Source organism: Panulirus ornatus, chromosome 30 (assembly GCF_036320965.1).
Source record: "Panulirus ornatus isolate Po-2019 chromosome 30, ASM3632096v1, whole genome shotgun sequence".
NCBI lineage: Eukaryota > Metazoa > Arthropoda > Malacostraca > Decapoda > Palinuridae > Panulirus > Panulirus ornatus.
This window is the reverse complement of record NC_092253.1, coordinates 8,851,916-8,871,555: the sequence shown is the minus strand read 5'-3', so window position 1 is coordinate 8,871,555 and position 19,640 is coordinate 8,851,916. Positions and strand designations below refer to the sequence as shown.

Below are 19,640 nucleotides of genomic sequence, written 5' to 3'. Positions count from 1 at the left end.
GGATGTATACACTGGTGTGAGGCAGATGACCGGCCAACGGTGAAAAACGCACTTGGGTTCCTCGCGTGGGTGTTTTTGTTTTGGATTTTTTTTTTTCGTTTTTTTTTTTTTTTTTCTGTTCGATGATGACATCAAAAGGGATGGAATAGCTGCTCGGGCGACGGCGTGTTTTAAACGTTAACAGAGTGTAAACAAACGGAGGCAGGGAGAAGGGGGTGTTTTGATAACGTCAGTCACCCGGGCGGGCAGGCTCTAGGCTGGCTGGTTGACTGGTTGACTGGCTGGCTGGCTGACTAGTTAGTTGACTGGCTGGCTGGCTAGCTGGCTGGCTTGTTGACTGGCTGGCTAGCTTGTTGACTGGCTGGGTGGCTGGTTAGTTAGCTGGCTGGCTGGCTAGTTGACTGGCTGGTTAGCTGAATAGTTGACTGGCTGGTTAGCTGACTAGTTAGCTGGCTGGTTGGCTGACTAGTTAGCTGGCTGGCTGGCTAGTTGGCTGGCTGGCTGGCTAGTTGACTGGCTGGCTGGCTAATTAGCTGGCTGTCTGGCTAGTTGGCTTGCTGGCTGTCTGGTTAGCTGGCTAGCTGGCTGTCTGGCTAACTGTCTGGCTAGCTTGGCTGGCTAGTTGGCTGGCTGGCTAGTTAGCTAGCTGGCTGGCTAGTTAGCTAGCTGTCTGGCTAGCTAGATAGCTGGCTGGCTGGTTGACTGGCTGGCTGGCTAATTAGCTGACTGTCTGGCTAGCTGGCTAGCTGGGTGGGTAGCTTGGGTGGGTAGCTGGCTGGCTGGCTCTCTAGCAAGGTCTTCCATCGACTCAAGTGTTTACACTGCCTCGCCGGTATATTGACTGGAGAGCGTCTTCACGATTTTGAAGTGGCTGTCGACGACCAGAGACGTCCAGGAGGTGGGAGGGAGATGCCAGGAAGGGAGGGAGGAAGAGAGAGAGAGAGAGAGAGAGAGAGAGAGAGAGAGAGAGAGAGAGAGAGAGAGAGAGAGAGGATGATGACGGATAAACGAGAAAAGAGGGGGCGAGAATATGTCAGGAATCTCTCTCTCTCTCTCTCTCTCTCTCTCTCTCTCTCACACACACACACACACACACACACACACACACACACACACACACACACACACACGCACACACACACACACACACACACGCACACCCTGAAGACGAGCGCCGTGAGAAGTGTGGACGTTCGGAATACGAGTGGCAGAGTCTGTCGTGAGTGTTTGAGTGGAAGTGGTGATGTTAGGTGGAGGTTGGTACAGCACGTACCTGGTGGATGGCCGTAGTGGACGACGTAGGAGGAGGAGGGGAGGGGGTTGAGGACGAGGTGGGAGATGACCAAGGTTGAGGACGAGGTAAGAGTTGGCCAAGGTTGAGGACGAGGTAGGAGTTGGCCAAGGTTGAGGACGAGGTAAGAGTTGGCCAAGGTTAAGGACGAGGTAGGAGTTGGCTAAGGCTGAGGACGACGTAAGACTTGGCCAAGGTTGAGGACGAGGTAAGAGTTGGCCAAGGTTGAGGACGACGTAAGACTTGGCCAAGGTTGAGGACGAAGTTAATGGGGAGGAGGCAAACTTTAACTCACTCTGCGTTAAGTGTGGTGTAGTTTTAAGAGCGGTGGGTCTGGGTGAAGAGGTGGTCCTTGACGTACCCAGTGTGGAGTGTGTGGGTAAGGATGAGGATAACCCAGTGTTGAGTGTGTGTGGGTAAGGATGAGGATAACCCAGTGTTGAGTGTGTGTGGGTAAGGATAAGAATAACCCAGTGTTGAATGTGTGGGGTAAGGATGAGGATAACCCAGTGTTGCGTGTGTGTGGGGATGGGAAAGGCCCCGCACCATACTTCGCCCTGAGTCTATCCCCGGGAATGTGGAGAGGACCACGGCACGTACGGGCGGCGGAAAACCCTATTGGTCGAGGAAGGGCTCGGGTTAGTGAGAGACACCCCCGATGATGACCTTCGCCTACGGAGGAAGGTCACGTCTACCGCCGTAATTGGACTTAGATATGGGCACCTCCAACGACTCAGTAGTCTTTTAGCGGTTACCTTGTGTACGACAAACACACACACACACACACACACACACACACACACACGGGCTAGAATTCCTATGACGTAAACCCCTACATGGTTGTACTGTATCTGTACGTCGGGTTTATCCCCTTTATAAATCCTATGTAAAGAGATTTATTGACCAGTCTCTTGTCATGGTCTCGCTCCCCGGATTGGTCTCACTGGGTTGGTCGTAATGACTTTCTTGTACTGTACGGCGAGGGAGTTGTACACCTCTCTTGTACTGTACGACGAGGGAGTTGTACACTAGTGGGGTCCCCCGTCTCTTGTACTGTACGACTAGGGAGTTGTACACTAGTGGGGTCCCCCGTCTCTTGTACTGTACGACTAGGGAGTTGTACACTAGTGGGGTCCCCCGTCTCTTGTACTGTACGACTAGGGAGTTGTACACTAGTGGGGTCCTCCGTCTCTTGTACTGTACGGGGAGGGATTTCTACGCTAGTGGGGTCTCCCATCTATTGTACTGTACGGGGAGTGAGTTGTACTGTGACGACTTCCAGGAGGCTGGAACAGATCGCGAAGACTTCCTGGAAGCTGGAACAGATCGTGAAGACTTCCTAGAAGCTGAAACAGATCGCGAAGACTTCCTGGAGGCTGGAACAGATCGTGAAGACTTCCAGGAGGCTGGAACAGATCGCGAAGACTTACTGGAAGCTGGAACAGATCGTGAAGACTTCCTGGAAGCTGGAACAGATCGTGAAGACTTCCAGGAGGCTGGAACAGATCGCGAAGACTTACTGGAAGCTGGAACAGATCGTGAAGACTTCCTGGAAGCTGGAACAGATCGTGAAGACTTCCAGGAGGCTGGAACAGATCGCGAAGACTTACTGGAAGCTGGAACAGATCGTGAAGACTTCCTGGAAGCTGGAACACATCACGAAGACTTCCTAGAGGCTGTAAAATTCACTGGAGGGCGTGTGGAGCTGGCGACCAAGGAAGGAGAGAAAGTGTCCCGGTAATTAGAGCAAGAGTCTGTAATTACTGCTGAGCCATCGGCTGAACACTCCAGGGAAATTCGTAGAGCAAATTGATTGTCGTCAGAAGCGGCGGTTGTTATCTTTTATCTGGTTCTGTTAGAGGCGGAGAGAGAGAGAGAGAGAGAGAGAGAGAGAGAGAGAGAGAGAGAGAGAGAGAGAGAGAGAGAGAGGAGTTAGTGATTTAGATAAGAGTATATAGTCTTGTATAAGGGGACATTTATAATCATTACTGTCTTATATAGTCTTGTATAAGGGGACATTTATAATTATTACTATCTTATATAGTCTTGTATAAGGGGACATTTATAATTATTACTAAGGGGACATTTATGATTATTACTATCTTAATGAGCGTAACAAGAATTCCATTTTTCACGATTCCATCTTTCCATCCCCATCCAAAAAGTGTACAAGATTTTTTTTCAGAATATATTTGTTGTGGATTATGAATCTGTTTCTGTAAGGGAACAGTGGCCCATGGCCCCTGTTCCTGCCCACCCCTGGTATATATGGTTTGTACGTAACGTCGTGCTTAAGGATCGCACCGTCGTGCTCAAGTGTCGTACCGTCGTGCTTAAGAGCGTCGTACCGTCGTGCTCCGTTCAAGTGTTGCGCCGTCATGTTCAAGGGCCATACCGTCGTGCCCACGGGTCGGGGTGTGTGTGTGTGTGTGTGTTGGGAAGGGGGTTAGTACTGACATACCCACCACCCTTTGACTCACTACCGCGGTGTGTCCACTCACACGACACCTCGCTGTATTAATACCACTGTCATTCGAGTGTATTTGTAGAGCTACGAGATACCGGTAAGTTGAAGGTTAAGACTCACTCTCGATCGATCGGTGGACTGACTGACTGACGCCCTCAAGGGGCAGCGAGTCACTCAGAGTGTCACTGGACCTCTATTTAAAGCCATGCTCTACCCTCAGATTAAGATGCGACCATACCTATTTGTTGGTGGTGTGAGCGATGACGCGCGCGCACGCACGCCTCCCCCCCGTGTCACAGGCTTGATTGAGGGGCTTTGGATAATCTGTTTTAGAGATTCGTGAGTATATTTAGTCCTAAAAAAAGGGGGGGGAGACCTTTTCTTAAGTGTGTTTCATCAGGGTGTTGATACTATAAAAGGATGGTGACCCTATCTGTCCTCTTGTTTGTAGACAAACCAAGGACATTGCCAGACTCTGGAAACACTCATACACAGTTGCCAATGATTCATCTATTTCCTCGGCAGGTTAGGAATTGCCAGGCGCTAGGGTGATATATTTTCGTAAGATATGTTAACATGAACCAGGCAGATTGTGCTGGTAATGTTGGAAGTATGAAGAGGAAAAATGGCTGGGTTGAGTGGTTAACCACTGAACAATGCCATTCCGCCGTTCTCCGATGAAACGCATAAAGGTTTGTTGTTGTCGGAGCGTCTGCTCCGTTGTAACTCCGAGTTTAAAGCAAGCAGACGAGGACCAGGAGAGCCCAAACATGTTAGCATCACGTAGAGATAACTGGCCCACTGTGTTTCACGACTGTTTACCCCATGAAAAAGAACTTTTCAGTTGAATTATGACTGTGTCATCCCTGGAAAAAAATGGATGTATCGATGCCTGCTGTAATTATGTCATCATGCCTTTCTGATAGACTTGTTTATATCATATATATATATATATATATATATATATATATATATATATATATATATATATATATATATCCGGGAATTCCTATAGTTCCTTTTCTTTCTTTCTTTCTGTCTGTCTGTCTGTATTGGACGTGATGGAGCTACGCATGGAGTCAGTCAGCTTTTAGGTTCGCAAAGGGAAAAAAATCCTCGTTTCAGATCTTCCTTCTGGGTAAACCAGAAGCCTCACCTTTATGGAGGAATTACCTCCTCTGGATCGCTCGCTGCTGCTATGGTGATTCATAGACGTCACTTGTAAAGAGAATGTTCCACATGCATGAACTGCAGACGTCACTGGTATGTCTCCCTCTGGATCGTGAACTGCAGACGTCACTGGTATGTCTCCCTCTGGATCGTGAACTGCAGACGTCACTGGTATGTCTCCCTCTGGATCGTGAACTGCAGACGTCACTGTTATGTCTCCCTCTGGATCATGAACTGCAGACGTCACTGGTATGTCTCCCTCTGGATCGTGAACTGCAGACGTCACTGGTATGTCTCCCTCTGGATCGTGAACTGCAGACGTCACTGGTATGTCTCCCTCTGGATCGTGAACTGCAGACGTCACTGTTATGTCTCCCTCTGGATCATGAACTGCAGACGTCACTGGTATGTCTCCCTCTGGATCGTGAACTGCAGACGTCACTGGTATGTCTCCCTCTTGATCGTGAACTGTAGACGTCACTGGTATGTCTCCCTCTGGATCGTGAACTGTAGACGTCACTGGTATGTCTCCCACTGGATCGTGAACTGTAGACGTCACTGGTACGTCTCCCTCTGGATCGTGCCTTGTTTGACGGATGATTGCTGGGTCTCATCTTGGGCGTCAGGCCAGTCAGACTGCTGAGGGAGGTGGGTGGTGGGTCATTTAAGGCCGTCGTCGGCGGCACGTCATAAACAGCCACTCAAGAAAATCTTCTTCAACGCCTTCTTCAGGTGTTCACGATCGGTCTAAGACCCACACACGTACGCTATCAGTGCACACGCACACACACACACACATATATGTGTATATATATATATATATATATATATATATATATATATATATATATATATTCCTATGAGTCCACGGGGAAAATGAAACACGATAAGTTCCCAAGTGCACTTTCGTGTAATAATCACATCATCAGGGGAGACACAAGAGAGAAATATACCAGTCAGTTGATATACATCGAAGAGACGAAGCTAGGACGCCATTTGGTAAACATGTGATTGTTTTCGTGTTTCACTTTCCCCGTGGACTCATAGGAATATCTTGATCACGCGCAAAATTGTGATCCTCTCCAATATATATATATATGGTCCTTACATGAAACACAGACCTCCAGCAGGTGTATACGAGAAGAAAACCCCTCTCCTCACCTTTCGCTTTTCCTCCTTACATGAATCCCAGCTGCCACCACGTCTGTAGTTATATATATGTATATATATAGATGTATATCCCCCCCTAACCCACTGGCTATGAGGTGGAGGTGGGGGGCATTTCAGGTGAGCACCACCTGGCACCCCAGCGAGGGGTCCCGTAGTATAAAACCCTCAGCACATGACATCTCGCCCACCAGGTGCCAGGTCACCGTGTCTTCCTCCTCCTCCTCCTCCTCCCCCAGCACATGCCCCTCTCTCTCTCTCTCTCTCTCTCTCTCTCTCTCTCTCTCTCTCTCTCTCCCTATGGGTCTTGGAATTACTCCAGCCCCCCTCCCCCCCCACACCCCCCACACCCCTCTCATAGCTCATTGGCGCTACGTCCAGTAGCTGGGAGAGGGGTGGTATAATGGACCCCTCTTTTGGGGAGTACCCTGACAAGACTGTACACCCTGGTGATGATAATGATGATAATGATGATGATAATGATAATGATAATGACAGGCTTGGCAAAGGTGAGCCTTCGCTTCCCCCAAGGCTGTAACTCCGTGCGGGCGGAGTCCGGTAACGCTCCCGCTTCACGGTTTGAAGGAAAAAAAAAAAAAAAAAGAAGAAAGCTTAAGTATGGGTCGGAATATCTGTCTGCCATGGAACAGGTGTGGGTGTGGTCGGGTATATTTAGAAGCGAGGACCCGCCCACACACCTGTCTCAACGGGTGTGGTAAACACACACCTGGGGGAGAACATCTGCTTGATGTGAGGTTTTGAGGATCACATTGACGTGAATATCTGTCTCGATTACGCATACACATGATAGACTTCAATCCTGTTATTGATTCCTTGGTTGATGCTGAAAATTTTCATCAGGAAACCATATAGTTCCAAATCTATACCACTTAGGAGTGGAGTTGATAGCACATAGATGGGGTTACACACACACACACACACACATGATAGACTTTAATCCTGTTATTGATTCCTTGGTTGATGCTGAAAATTTTCATCAGTAAACCATATAGTTCCAAATCTATACCAGTTAGGAGTGGAGTTAATAGCACATAGATGGGGTTACACACACACACACATGATAGACTTTAATCCTGTTATTGATTCCTTGGTTGATGCTGAAAATTTTCATCAGGAAACCATATCGTTCCAAATCTATACCAGTTAGGAGTGGAGTTAATAGCACATAGATGGGGTTACACACACACACACATGATAGACTTTAATCCTGTTATTGATTCCATGGTTGATGCTGAAAATTTTCATCAGGAAACCATATAGTTCCAAATCTATACCAGTTAGGAGTGGAGGTAATAGCACATACGTTCCTAAATGTAACCAGACTCGGATAATCTTCCGTCTATCTGTTGATATATCTAAGATACTTTCAGAGTCTATTACCCTATCTATCCTGATGAAGGTGTGAATTTTTAACTTTAAGTCTGGTAACTTTAAGTATTTTTTTGATATTCTAATTTTAAGTGACTAAGTATTTATTTGATATTCTAATTTTAAGTGACTAAGTATTTATTTGATATTCTAATTTTAAGTGACTAAGTATTTATTTAATATTCTAATTTTAAGTGACTAAGTATTTACTTAATAGTCTAATTTTAAGTGACTATTTACTTGATATTTTATTTTCAAGTGACTAAGTATTTACTTTATATTTTAGTTTTAAGTGACTAAGTATTTACTTAATATTTTGATTTTACGTAACTAAGTATTCACTTGATATTTTGATTTTAAGGGACTAAGTATTTAATTAATATTTGAATTTTAAGGGACTAAGTATTTACTTAATATTTTTATTTTTGAGTGACTATGTATTTACTTAGTTTTCATTCTAAGTGACTATGTATTTCGTTAATATTTTGATTTTAAGTGACTAACTATTCACTTAATATTTCAATTTTAAAAATGAATCTGTATTTACTTAATATTTTGATTTTGACTATGACTATTTGACTATTTAGTCAATATTTTGACTTTAAGTGACTATGTATTTACTTAATATTTTGACTTTATGTGCTTATGTATTTAGTTAATATTTTCATTTTAAGTAAATGATTTTCCATTTATCTATTTTACGATTTTGTGTTTATGAATTCTCTTCCAGGTTCAGTTTATAGTAATCACATTTCTTTAGTTATTTATGATTATTTCAATGAGTTATCATCAATATTTAGCTTGTCGAAACTTTGTATTACGATTATTAAAAAAGAAAGTTATAGGTTTTGATAAGTAGCGTTATCAGTGTCTTTATCAACTGTCCTCGTTCTTTTGCTTCAGTTATCATTGAGAGATCTGATTAACGATAACTAAATTTTTTTAAAGTCGTTATTAGCCCTGTCAGTTATCACTAATGTTTAGTTTGCTGTAATAGATGTGTTAGGAGGTAGAATTAGCCTCGAGATCATAACTTGTTTGTTATCACAGACTACGCGGAGACGTTATCACCAGCATTATAACTTATGTCTCGTTACATAAATAATTTATCACGCTCGTTATAATTAGCGATGTGGAGAAGTTATCACAAAGATCATGATTTAACTTGTAAAATAACTGAGTTGTCACTGGCCGTATTAATGACCTTGCCAGTTTTAGAAGTTAGAAGTATGTTAAATGGAGTTAGAAGTTTAGTTAGGGGTGCGTCACGTGCTGATAGCAGTTTAGAAGTTAGAAGTTTGGCTAGCACTATGCTAGATGAAGTTAGAAGTTTAGTTAGGGGTCCTTTACGTGCAGATAGCAGTTTAGAAGTTAGAGATATAGCCAGCACTACGTTAGGTGAAGTTATAAGCTTAGTTAGGGGTGCGTGTCTTGCAGATAGCAGTTTAGAAGTTAGAGGCATAGCTAGCACTACGTTAGATGAAGTTAGAGGTTTAGTTAGGGGTGCGTCACGTGTAGATAGCAAGTTAGTTAGAAGTTTGACCAGCATACGTCAAATTGGCAGTTTAGAAGTTAGAATTTCATCTGACACTTAGTACGTTGCCTCATAAGCTGTCATCATCCATAGTGATAATAACATTGGATTGCGTGGTGATAATGGCATTGAATTGCTGTGATAATTACATTGAATTACACTGGTAATCATATTGAATTACACAGTGATAATGACATTGAATTACACTGGTAATCACATTGGTAATCACATTGAATTACGCAGTGATAATGACATTGGATTACACCGGTAATCACATTGAATTACGCAGTGATGATGACATTGAATTACACTGGTAATCACATTGAATTACGCAGTGATGATGACATTGAATTACGCAGTGATAATTACATTGAATCACGCATTGATGATTACACTGAATGAATCACGCATTGATGATTACATTGAATGACGTAGTGACGATGATGACATTGAATTACGCAGTGATAATTACATTTGAATCGCGCATTGATGATTACATTGAATGACGTAGTGACGATGATTGTAACGGGTGTGTTCATCTTGGTGGATGGCAGGAGTATGGCGCGAAGCGAACACCCAGTTCCTGGCGAAGTTGTGCTACCTCTTGGAGGAGCACCAGGCCATGGTCTCCGGCGCAGGGCGTTGGACGGCCGACCAGTGCGCCGCCGAGCTCTTCCACACGTGCGGCCAGAACACCACGGAGAAACTCCTGGAGGGCGTGAGGCTCGGCCAGGACAAGACCAACCTGACGCAGTGCCTGGCCCAGCACTACGATCTCACGCCTGCCCTGGTGGCAGCCGCTGCACCGCCCAAGATCCGCCCCAGGTCCTACCAGCCCCGTGAGTTGATGTTGTCGTAGCTACTGCCTGCTGGGGGAGGGACTAACGCTGGTGGTGGTGGTGAGGTCCTCACCTGCTGGAGGAGGGACTAACGCTGGTGGTGAGGTCCTCTCACCTGCTGGAGGAGGGATTAACGCTAGTGGTGAGGTCCTCACCTGCTGGAGGAGAGACTAACGCTGGTGGTGAGGTCCTCTCACCTGCTGGAGGAGGGATTAACGCTGGTGGTGGTGAGGTCCTCACCTGCTGGAGGAGGGACTAACGCTGGTGGTGGTGGTGAGGTCCTCACCTGCTGGAGGAGGGACTAACGCTGGTGGTGAGGTCCTCTCACCTGCTGGAGGAGGGACTAACGCTAGTCGTGAGGTCCTCACCTGCTGGAGGAGGGACTAACGCTGGTGGTGAGGTCCTCACCTGCTGGAGGAGAGACTAACGTTGGTGGTGAGGTCCTCTCACCTGCTGGAGGAGAGACTAACGCTGGTGGTGAGGTCCTCTCACCTGCTGGAGGAGGGATTAACGCTGGTGGTGATGGTGAGGTCCTCACCTGCTGGGGGAGGGACTAACGCTGGTGGTGATGGTGAGGTCCTCACCTGCTGGAGGAGGGACTAACGCTGGTGGTGGTGGTGAGGTCCTCACCTGCTGGAGGAGGGACTAACGCTGGTGGTGAGGTCCTCACCTGCTGGAGGAGGGACTAACGCTGGTGGTGATGGTGAGGTCCTCACCTGCTGGGGGAGGGACTAACGCTGGTGGTGATGGTGAGGTCCTCACCTGCTGGAGGAGGGGCTAACGCTGGTGGTGAGGTCCTTACCTGCTGGAGGAGGGACTAACACTGGTGGTGGGTCCTTACCCGCTTGGGGAACTAACACTACTCCGCCTCTCGTGACAAGGAACTAACACTGCTTCCCGCCTGCGGAGGAAATAACACTGCCATGCCTCACCTACAGAGGAACTAACACTGCTGCTAACATCTGCTCTCCACCTGTAGAGGAGTTCATACTGCTGCTCCCCACCTGCAGAGGAACTAACATAGCTGCTCCCCACCTGCAGAGGAACTAACATTGCTGCTCCCCACCTGCAGAGGAACTAACATTGCTGCTTCTCACCTTCAGAGGAACTAACCCTACTCCCCACCTCCTTACCTAAAGAGGAACTAAGATATGTTTTTCTTTTTTCCCGCAACCCCAAGACATACGCAGAAGTAACCTGTCAAGATTAGATATAGCTGAGTGTTTTGGATGCCAGTGAGGTAGCAACTAAAAAAAAAAAATGCTCTTACACATATTGGAATTTTAAATTCTTAATATTTCCCATGCTTCATATTTTTAGACCTATTATGTTGTAGTGATTTAATTGTCCCGCCCGACCCCCTCATTCGTCGTTTAGTATATAGGGAGTCTACACAGACGTAAGGTATTAGTGGGAGACTAGCTTGATCCCTCCCCTGAGATCGATTGCTTCATAAGCCTCCTTGACGAACAGGTGTGTTCGCTAGGGAAGCGATGCGTTGGCAGACTATCACGGGCTGTCAGACGCGGGCGCATAAAATGTTTCTTGAGGCTTGTCTTAAGTAGGTACCGATGTCTAGCGCACACCTGGGTGCTGTGCCTCCTCTGTGTCTGTGTGTGTGTGTGTGTGTGTGTGTGCCCGCAGGGGTTCGCAGTCCCTGACATTTAGAGGTGCTGAAAATTTCAGGACGTGGAGTCGAGAAAGAGTGATCCACATGTAGTCAAGTTTCTGGTCGCTCGCTTGAGGGCGCATAGATGGATGGATGGATGGATGTGAGCTTTGAGTCCCCAGGTTTTTAACTGCTTCCTGAAGAAGACAGAAATATGAGGACGTTTAGGATGATAGCCTGAGGAACGATGGGGAAGGCTGGCGTCTGGTGTGGTGCAGAATCCTCGTATGCTTGGGGTTATCGGAGAGGTGTGGGGTTTTGAGAGGCTGACCGTATGGTGAGGTTCACATAGTGCGTTGTTGACAGTCCACAGAATGGGTGTGGTCGTCTGTATGTGGCCACTGCAGGACCATTATATAGGGGCGATCATAGCCTAGCGGTAACGCTCCCGCCTGCCACACAGGGGTCCCGGGTTCGAGCCTCGCTGTTGGTAGTTTGTTCTGTGAAAGTGCGCGATTATATATATATATATATATATATATATATATATATATATATATATATAATCAGTTGAGCGCATGCTCAGTAAATTCCTTTTTATCCACAGGGAAATGAAAATATGAAACACGATAAGTTCCCAAGTGCACTTTCGTGTAATGATGTTTATCATTACACGAAAGTGCACTCGTGAAATTATCGTGTTTCATTTTCATTTGGATAAAAAGGAATATATATATATATATATATATATATATATATATATATATATATATATATATATATATATAGAGAGAGAGAGAGAGAGAGAGAGAGAGAGAGAGAGAGAGAGAATGGACCCGGTAAGACTGATGGAGCTTGTTAAGATAGTTCGCTACTGGTGTAGGTGGTCGTTGTGGTGGTGTGCGGTATTTATAGCCGTGTGGTAATGTGGCATCAAGTGAGAGACGTGGGTAAGTTAACCCCCTAGTTAATGTCACAGTTGTTTGTGGTAGACTCTTGGTGGTGGTGATGGTCGAGGGGGAAGTAGGTACATGTCTAGCCAGTACTGCCACATGTCACTGTCACATGCCTGGCCAGTACTGCCACATGTCTGGCCAGTATTGCCACATGTCTGATCAGTATTGCCACATGTCTGGTCAGTATTGCCACATGTCTGGTCGGTACTGCCACATGACTGGCCTGGCCAGTATTGCCACGCCACATGTCTGGCCAGTACTGCCCCATGCCTGGCCAGTACTGTCACGCCACATGTCTGGCCAGTACTGCCTCATATCTGGTCAGTACTGCCTCATATGTGGCCAGTACAGCCACATGTACCCCATACACCTGACAGCCACGCCCATATCTTCCTACCACCACGCCCACTTGTCTGACGACCACGTCCACACAATTTTTTTTTTCCCCCCTTACCACCACGCCCATTTGTCTGACGGCCACGCCCACGTGTTTCAGAGGGAATGAACCCGCACGCCCGCCCTGAACGGCCGACCCATCTATACCCTGAGATGATGCACCCAGCCCTGAGGGAGAAGGGCCGCGCTATGCCCCAGCGAACCGTTGACAACAAAGGCAGGGTAAGTATCCCTCGGTATTTTTTCATTTTCATTTTTATTTTACTCATATTTTTCCCCCCCTATTCATTTTTGGTTATTAATGAATATAGAAAACGTTTAAACATCTACCGTTACTAGCAGTCAGTGTAGATGAGATGTTAGTCAGTGTAGATAGACGTTAGTTTGATTTATATATTTTGTATCCGTTATTTGTTTTGTAGAGGCGGGCGGGTTGCCAGATACCGCGATTATTTACGGCGGTGAGCTGGCCTGGGGATTGCAATGGTATTGGACTTTTCCATGACAACTGTGTCGTGCCCACCGGGGTTACTGGGGGCTGGGATGGCTCACACTGTGGTACTGGCAGCTGCTGCCCCTCCCTCCTGCAGGCCAGGGCGTTAGGTTCAGGCCAGAGCAAAATTAAACCCCCACGTTTGAGTTAGAATGTGCTAGGAATTCTGTCTACCGCATTCTTAAAAGATGTGTGTGTGTGTGTGTGTGTGTGTGTCCTAGCTATATTATAGCATACTGATGTGCGCTGCTACGTTTAACCTCGTTTTATTATAATTGTTGCTACGGAATTCGAAACTTTATTCGCACCTTTGATGCTTCCTTGGCCGAGTGAATAACAATTTATGGTTAAACAACTATAAGTGTTACCTGCTTACAAGCTCTATTATCGTATATTTATGTAATACCCTTTTTTTTCCTGATGTTCGTGTGAAGTCTTAAGCCTTTATCTATGTAGTTCACAATGTTTCACTAGATTTAGTTCAAGTGGCTTTGGGAATAAGGGCAGACACCATTGTCGGTCTAATGTTTATGGCGATGTTGCTAAGGTTAATAGTGACCCAGCTGAGGAAACCGAGACCACTCACCTTTCCATTTCAGCGCCTCCACACGCTCCCCCTAGTGTGGTGGATGCAAGTTGCATTATTGTTTCACATCTTCGAATGATTGAATTACCAAGTTGCATCATTGTTTCACATCTTCGAATGATTGAATTTCCCTAACGTATGATTTATACGAATATCATACTGAAGGCTGCTTGTTCAACCCGTATCTTACGTTGACATGGTAATAAGCGTAGCGACGCCACTTTATCATGTTTGGAAAATGTTTGATACCGTTTCGGAATGATACTTTATTCCGAGCAGAACAAGATGGTGCAGTATGATTGTATAGAATAAGACGATGCAGAATGATTGTATAGAATAGAACAAGACGGTGTAGTATGATTGGGATCATAGATATTTATACCGCTATGATAAATATGGCGATAAATAGTTAGAGGATTTTTATGTAAATCAGAGAAAAAGTGAGGTTGATCAGCGTCAAATTAGGTGCAACACGAACAGTCAACATTGCTAGAAAATATACACGATGCTGATATTCCCTTGCAGCTGCAATTTATCTCAATTTTCTGTGTTACAGTCGATATATACATTAACAACATTTTGGTCTACGTCGGTGCGGTGCAACGACCAGACCGTTCGTTCGACGTGTTTACAAGCGATCGCTGGCTATTTCGTGCGCTCGCTTCTCAGCGCTTAAGCACGAAATGGCCAGAGACCCGACGTGAATTATATGTCACTTTTTTTTCCCCCCACCATCGAATTCAGGTTAAATCTAGATAGCTAGGAGGGCTTCGCTTTTATGTTTTTCACGTTTTTGTGCGATACATATTTTCTGAATCTACGTTTTGTAGTTATAAGAACTTACAGTGCTGTATACTGTAGAGGACCACCCGAAACATGATTTGAAAGTGTTCATGAAATTCATAAGAAAATCGAGTTTATATATATATATATATATATATATATATATATATATATATATATATATATATATATATATATATAATAGTGATTTATTTTTCAGGAAGACTTTAGGTTTTGAGTTGATGTTATAGAATGGTTGACCAAGATGGGTGGTGGCGGTGGTGGTGGTGTCAGAGTGTGCCTCTATATATATACCCCGCGCCACCACCACCATTTTGGCACACTCACATGACGCCTCTCATGCATTGTCCCCTGATTATCTCCCGGGTTCCCTGTGATTACCCATTTGTGTTACGGAGAGATATACACATAATCTTGTTCACGCGTCTCCTTACCTGTGTATATCTTTACTCACACACGCTAGCCTATTTATCGACCAGTCCCGAGGGTAGGATGAGCATCTGGGTTGGGTGTGGGATGGGATAGACACCGGGCAATACCGTGCTGGCTCATGGTCAGTAACAGTAACCACTACTGTGTGTGTGTGTGTGTGTGTCAGTGAGGGCCATGTCCCCAGACAAGGACGCCTCTGAGGAGTGTCAAGGCTGGAGTTTTAACGAGCCACATCCATAGCGCTTGACAACCCGTAACTCCCACGACTCTTCTTAACTCCCGAAATTTCTAACGGTAAGTGCTACGCTCCAGCCACGACTAATTGTATCTCGTCTGAGGTACACGTAGATAGGAAGGTAAGTAGGTACGTAGAAAGGTAAGTTGGTAGGTAGAGAGTAAGTAGGGAGGGAGGAAGGTAAGTAGGTAGGTAGAAAAGTAAGTAGGTAGGTAGGAGATTAAGTAGGTAGGGAGGAAGATAAGTAGGTAGGTAGGAAGGTAAGTAGGTAGGTAGAAAAGTAAGTAGGTAGGTAGGAGATTAAGTCTGTAGGGAGGAAGGTAAGTAGGTAGGTAGGAAGGTAAGTAGGTAGGTAGAAAAGTAAGTAGGTAGGTAGGAGATTAAGTAGGTAGGGAGGAAGGTAAGTAGGTAGGTAGGAAGGTAAGTAGGTAGGTAGAAAAGTAAGTAGGTCGGTAGGAGATTAAGTAGGTAGGGAGGAAGGTAAGTAGGTAGGTAGGAAGGTAAGGAAGTAGGTAAAGTAGGTAAGGACTCTTATCCGGACTACTTTCTTAGTGTTGTTTCCTGCTTCAGCCACACACTGGAGAACTCTTGGACAGTTTAGTCCCCTTCCCCACACCCTTCCCTCCCTACTCTCAACCCTCCCTCTCCAGTACCCCTTCCCCACACCCTTCCCTCCCTACTCTCAACCCTCCCTCTCCAGTACTCCATCTTTAACTTTATCGATCTCCTCCATCGTCATACCTCACGTAGACTTATTCACCCTGAGCGACCTATCTCTGGATCATCCGAGGCTGCGTCAGTCCCTGTGTAGCAACTGAGATGCGTTCACTAAGTGGCGTAACTAAGATACCTAACTGAATTAGACTCAGGTACATCACTAGGTTATGTAATTAAAAAACTAGCTAGGCTGCATGATTAAGGTACTTAACTAATTAAGATAAGGCTGCATAATTAAGGTACATAATAATTAAGACTATGCTGCATAATTACGGTACACAACTAATCAAAACTAGGCTGCATAATTAAGGTACATTAATTAAAACTAGGCTACATAGTTAAGCTACATAACTAAATTGAACTAGACTGCATAATTAAGCTACATAACTAATTAAAACTAGGCAGCATAATTACGGTACACAACTAATGAAAACTAGGTGACCGTCCAATCCGTCCAGTTATGACCATAGGGTTTCGTTCATTAACCGTCCAATACACTTTATCCACAAACACACTCGCGGGATACCAACCCTTGTTCTCGGAACCCCGCGTTGGGCTCTGTGATCCATTAGCCAGTTATGAGTTTTTCTTTAGAGAGAGAGAGAGAGAGAGAGAGAGAGAGAGAGAGAGAGAGAGAGAGAGAGAGCGTGAGGATAAAGATAATGAATGGGTGTTGGATGAGGCTAAAGACATTATTATGATGATAATAGATTACGAAATTCTTGACGCGATGGAAGATGGGTAGGAGGATCAAAAAGAATGTTAAATAATGGTTTTTCCACCATTTTCCATTTTATACACAGGACGCCTTATGTAAACAAACTCCCGTGTTGGTCCACATCTTCCCCTCGCCATCTTCTTTGAACATTTTGATTTCCATCTCTGAACGTGAGACGTACGGATGAATGAAAGTTCGCGATTGAGAACGTCACCAGACCCAGTTGGAAATTCCTAATAGCATCCACCTTTGCACGAACGATCAGGGATGAAAACGCGATAGAGTTTAAAGATGCGTCTGCTTGTATTATGCGATCTGGAATTACGTGCAATAGATGATTTAAGAATGAGGTTATCTTTGATGCCCGTCTACCAGACACACACACACACACACACACACACACACACACATATATATATATATATATATATATATATATATATATATATATATATATATATATATATATATATATATATATATTCCTCCCCCAGGCCGTTGGGTAGGTTTTCTCCCGTCACGTATTGGAAATATGACTCTTATGTGATGACTATTGGGATCCTGTGTCGTGGGTGGTATATGGACTATATCCACCTTCAGGCCTCTATATTGTCGCCCTTATAGCGTATATGGATCATGTTGTATACTGACTGGATCTTAAAGTAACGGTGATGTTAGAGAACAGGGTCGTCTCCTGGGGGGGTCAGAGGTCACGTATAGAGGAGGTCTTCCCGGCCCGGGGGCGTGGGGATAGACAGTGATAAGTCCTCCACCTGGGGTTAAAATAGACGGGAGTTTATCTGAGGACGAATCTCTGGGGGATGAGGGACGATTTGAATTTCTGAGGCGAGAGAGAGAGAGAGAGAGAGAGAGAGAGAGAGAGAGAGAGAGAGAGAGAGAGAGAGAGAGAGAGAGAGAGAGGAATGAGGACGATCTATTGGCGAGTGAACTCTTATTGTGCTTCCTGTGGTACAGGGTACGATTGTGTGTGTGTGTGTGTCTGTGTACGCGTGTGTGTGTGTATGAATGTGTGTATATGTGTGTGTGTGTGTGTGTGTGTGTGTGTGTGTATGTTTAAGTGTGTGTGTGTTAATGTGTGTGTATGTTTTTATGAATGTGTGTGTGTGTGTGGCTGAAAACAGTTCTGAGGTCGATGGTACGGGTTTGTGAGGAGAGGCATGTGAGTGAGAAACTTCATGAGGCGGGACACAGTAGAGGCGCTCCTCCTCCTCCTCCTCCTCCTCCTCCTCCTCCTCCTCTTCCTCCTCTTCTTCCTCCTCCTCCTCCTCCTCCTCCTCCTCCTGCAGCTGTGAGGAACCTCGAGTGTTTCCGCTGGTCGTCTAGATGTCTTGGGTCCACACAGTAATGCAGGTGACAGTCTGTCACGCGGTTGATTAATGAGACATTTAGTGACGTGTGTGTGTGTGTGTGTGTGTGTGTGTGTGTGTGTGTGTGTGTGTATGGTCTCCATTTATGTCTGTGCTTGATTGCGCTCTGGTCTCCTGGCATGCAACATGAACATTTCTCCCGTGGCACATCCTTGAGGGGGAAGAACGTATCCGGTTTGCAAAGCTCATTGTGGATGAGCTTTTGAGTGTGGCCATCTGTGTGTTGATGTCTCGAGCCGAGGACTGGTCTCTCTCTCTCTCTCTCTCTCTCTCTCTCTCTCTCTCTCTCTCTCTCTCTCTCTCTCTCTCTCTCTCTCTCTCCATCGAGGCCAGGGGCTTAAATGAAACCTTACGAGTGAGCTTAAGGTTTCGAGGAGTGAAATGAGGAGAGTTGTCGTGATCGAAACGTCTTTGAGGAAGTGGGAACTCAGCCCCCTTAAAAGGTATAAGAGGTCAGGTGTTAGGGAAGACAGAGATAAATGTGGAAGAGATTGAGAGTGTCACAGCGATGCGAGGAGCGGGAGCCAGGTAGGAGGTATGAGGGGAAAGATATGAGGTACAAGACTTTCCAGAGCCTAGCATCGTTGTGGTGGTGGGAGATAAGAACCAGAGGATCAGAAAACGACCCACTGGAGCCTTGAGCTGCCAGGTACATTGCAGAGTGTACCGCTTGTACCTCACGACGAGCTGTGCCGCCACTATACTTACTACGGACACCAGCTGTACCGTTCGTCCAGGATGAAGGCTATGGCGCGGTGTGGCGCGAACTCCTCATCGTCCAAACCAGAGGTGGTGTTGAGGACCCGGAACGTGCCTTATAGCAGGGCGATGGTGCCAGGGAAGCACCTCTGTGTGTGTGTTTGTGTGATTTAAAGAGATGTAGAGAGAGAGAGAGAGAGAGAGAGAGAGAGAGAGAGAGAGAGAGAGAGAGAGAGAGAGAGAGAGAGAGAGAGAGAGGAGTTGGAGGTGGTCCCTCGGCTTAGAGGTAGGCTTGAAGCGCCTCGTGTCGGGCTCAGGGATGGCCGGATATCGAGGGGTGGTGCGGACGAGGGTGGTATATAATCCCTGGGGGCGCGCGGCGGCGCCCTTAAGTCTGTAGGGTGCCGGAGGAGTACGACCTTCATGTTAGGTGGGGAGGAGGAGGAGGTCGTCGTGGTATATGTGAGGAGGAGGAGGAAGGGTGAGAGAGGCGGGCGGGGTGTGTGTGTGTGGTGTGTGTGTGTGGGAGGTGGGTGGATGTCGCACACAGTTGGAGGTGCCTGAGCCAAATGGCACGACAACCCTCCCTTACCCGTCTCCTGGTCCCGTCACCATCATAACAATGGCATGCGCACACACACACACACACACACACACACACACACACACACACACACACACACACCTCGTAACATCTCCAGTATGAGGATAGGTTTTCTGAATTGATTATCTCTACAACAGTTCAAGTGA

The 19,640-nt window shown here is 46.0% G+C and overlaps 1 protein-coding gene across 20 annotated transcripts in view; it reads left to right on the top strand.

Moving 5' to 3' along the window:
* Positions 1 to 19,640, top strand: part of LOC139758387 (uncharacterized) — a 126,537-nt gene that overhangs the window by 27,968 nt on the left and 78,929 nt on the right. For 19 of the 20 annotated variants that reach the window (XR_011714815.1, XR_011714814.1, XM_071679731.1 and 16 more), the window contains exons 2-3: positions 9,573 to 9,857; positions 12,919 to 13,040. Coding sequence is in view for 18 of the 20 variants with exons in the window: in XM_071679731.1 (XP_071535832.1) it covers positions 9,573 to 9,857; positions 12,919 to 13,040 (407 nt within the window). In the remaining 2 variants the exon portion in view is untranslated. The remainder of the gene's footprint in view (positions 1 to 9,572; positions 9,858 to 12,918; positions 13,041 to 19,640) is intronic. The other variant, XM_071679720.1, reaches the window with a different exon arrangement.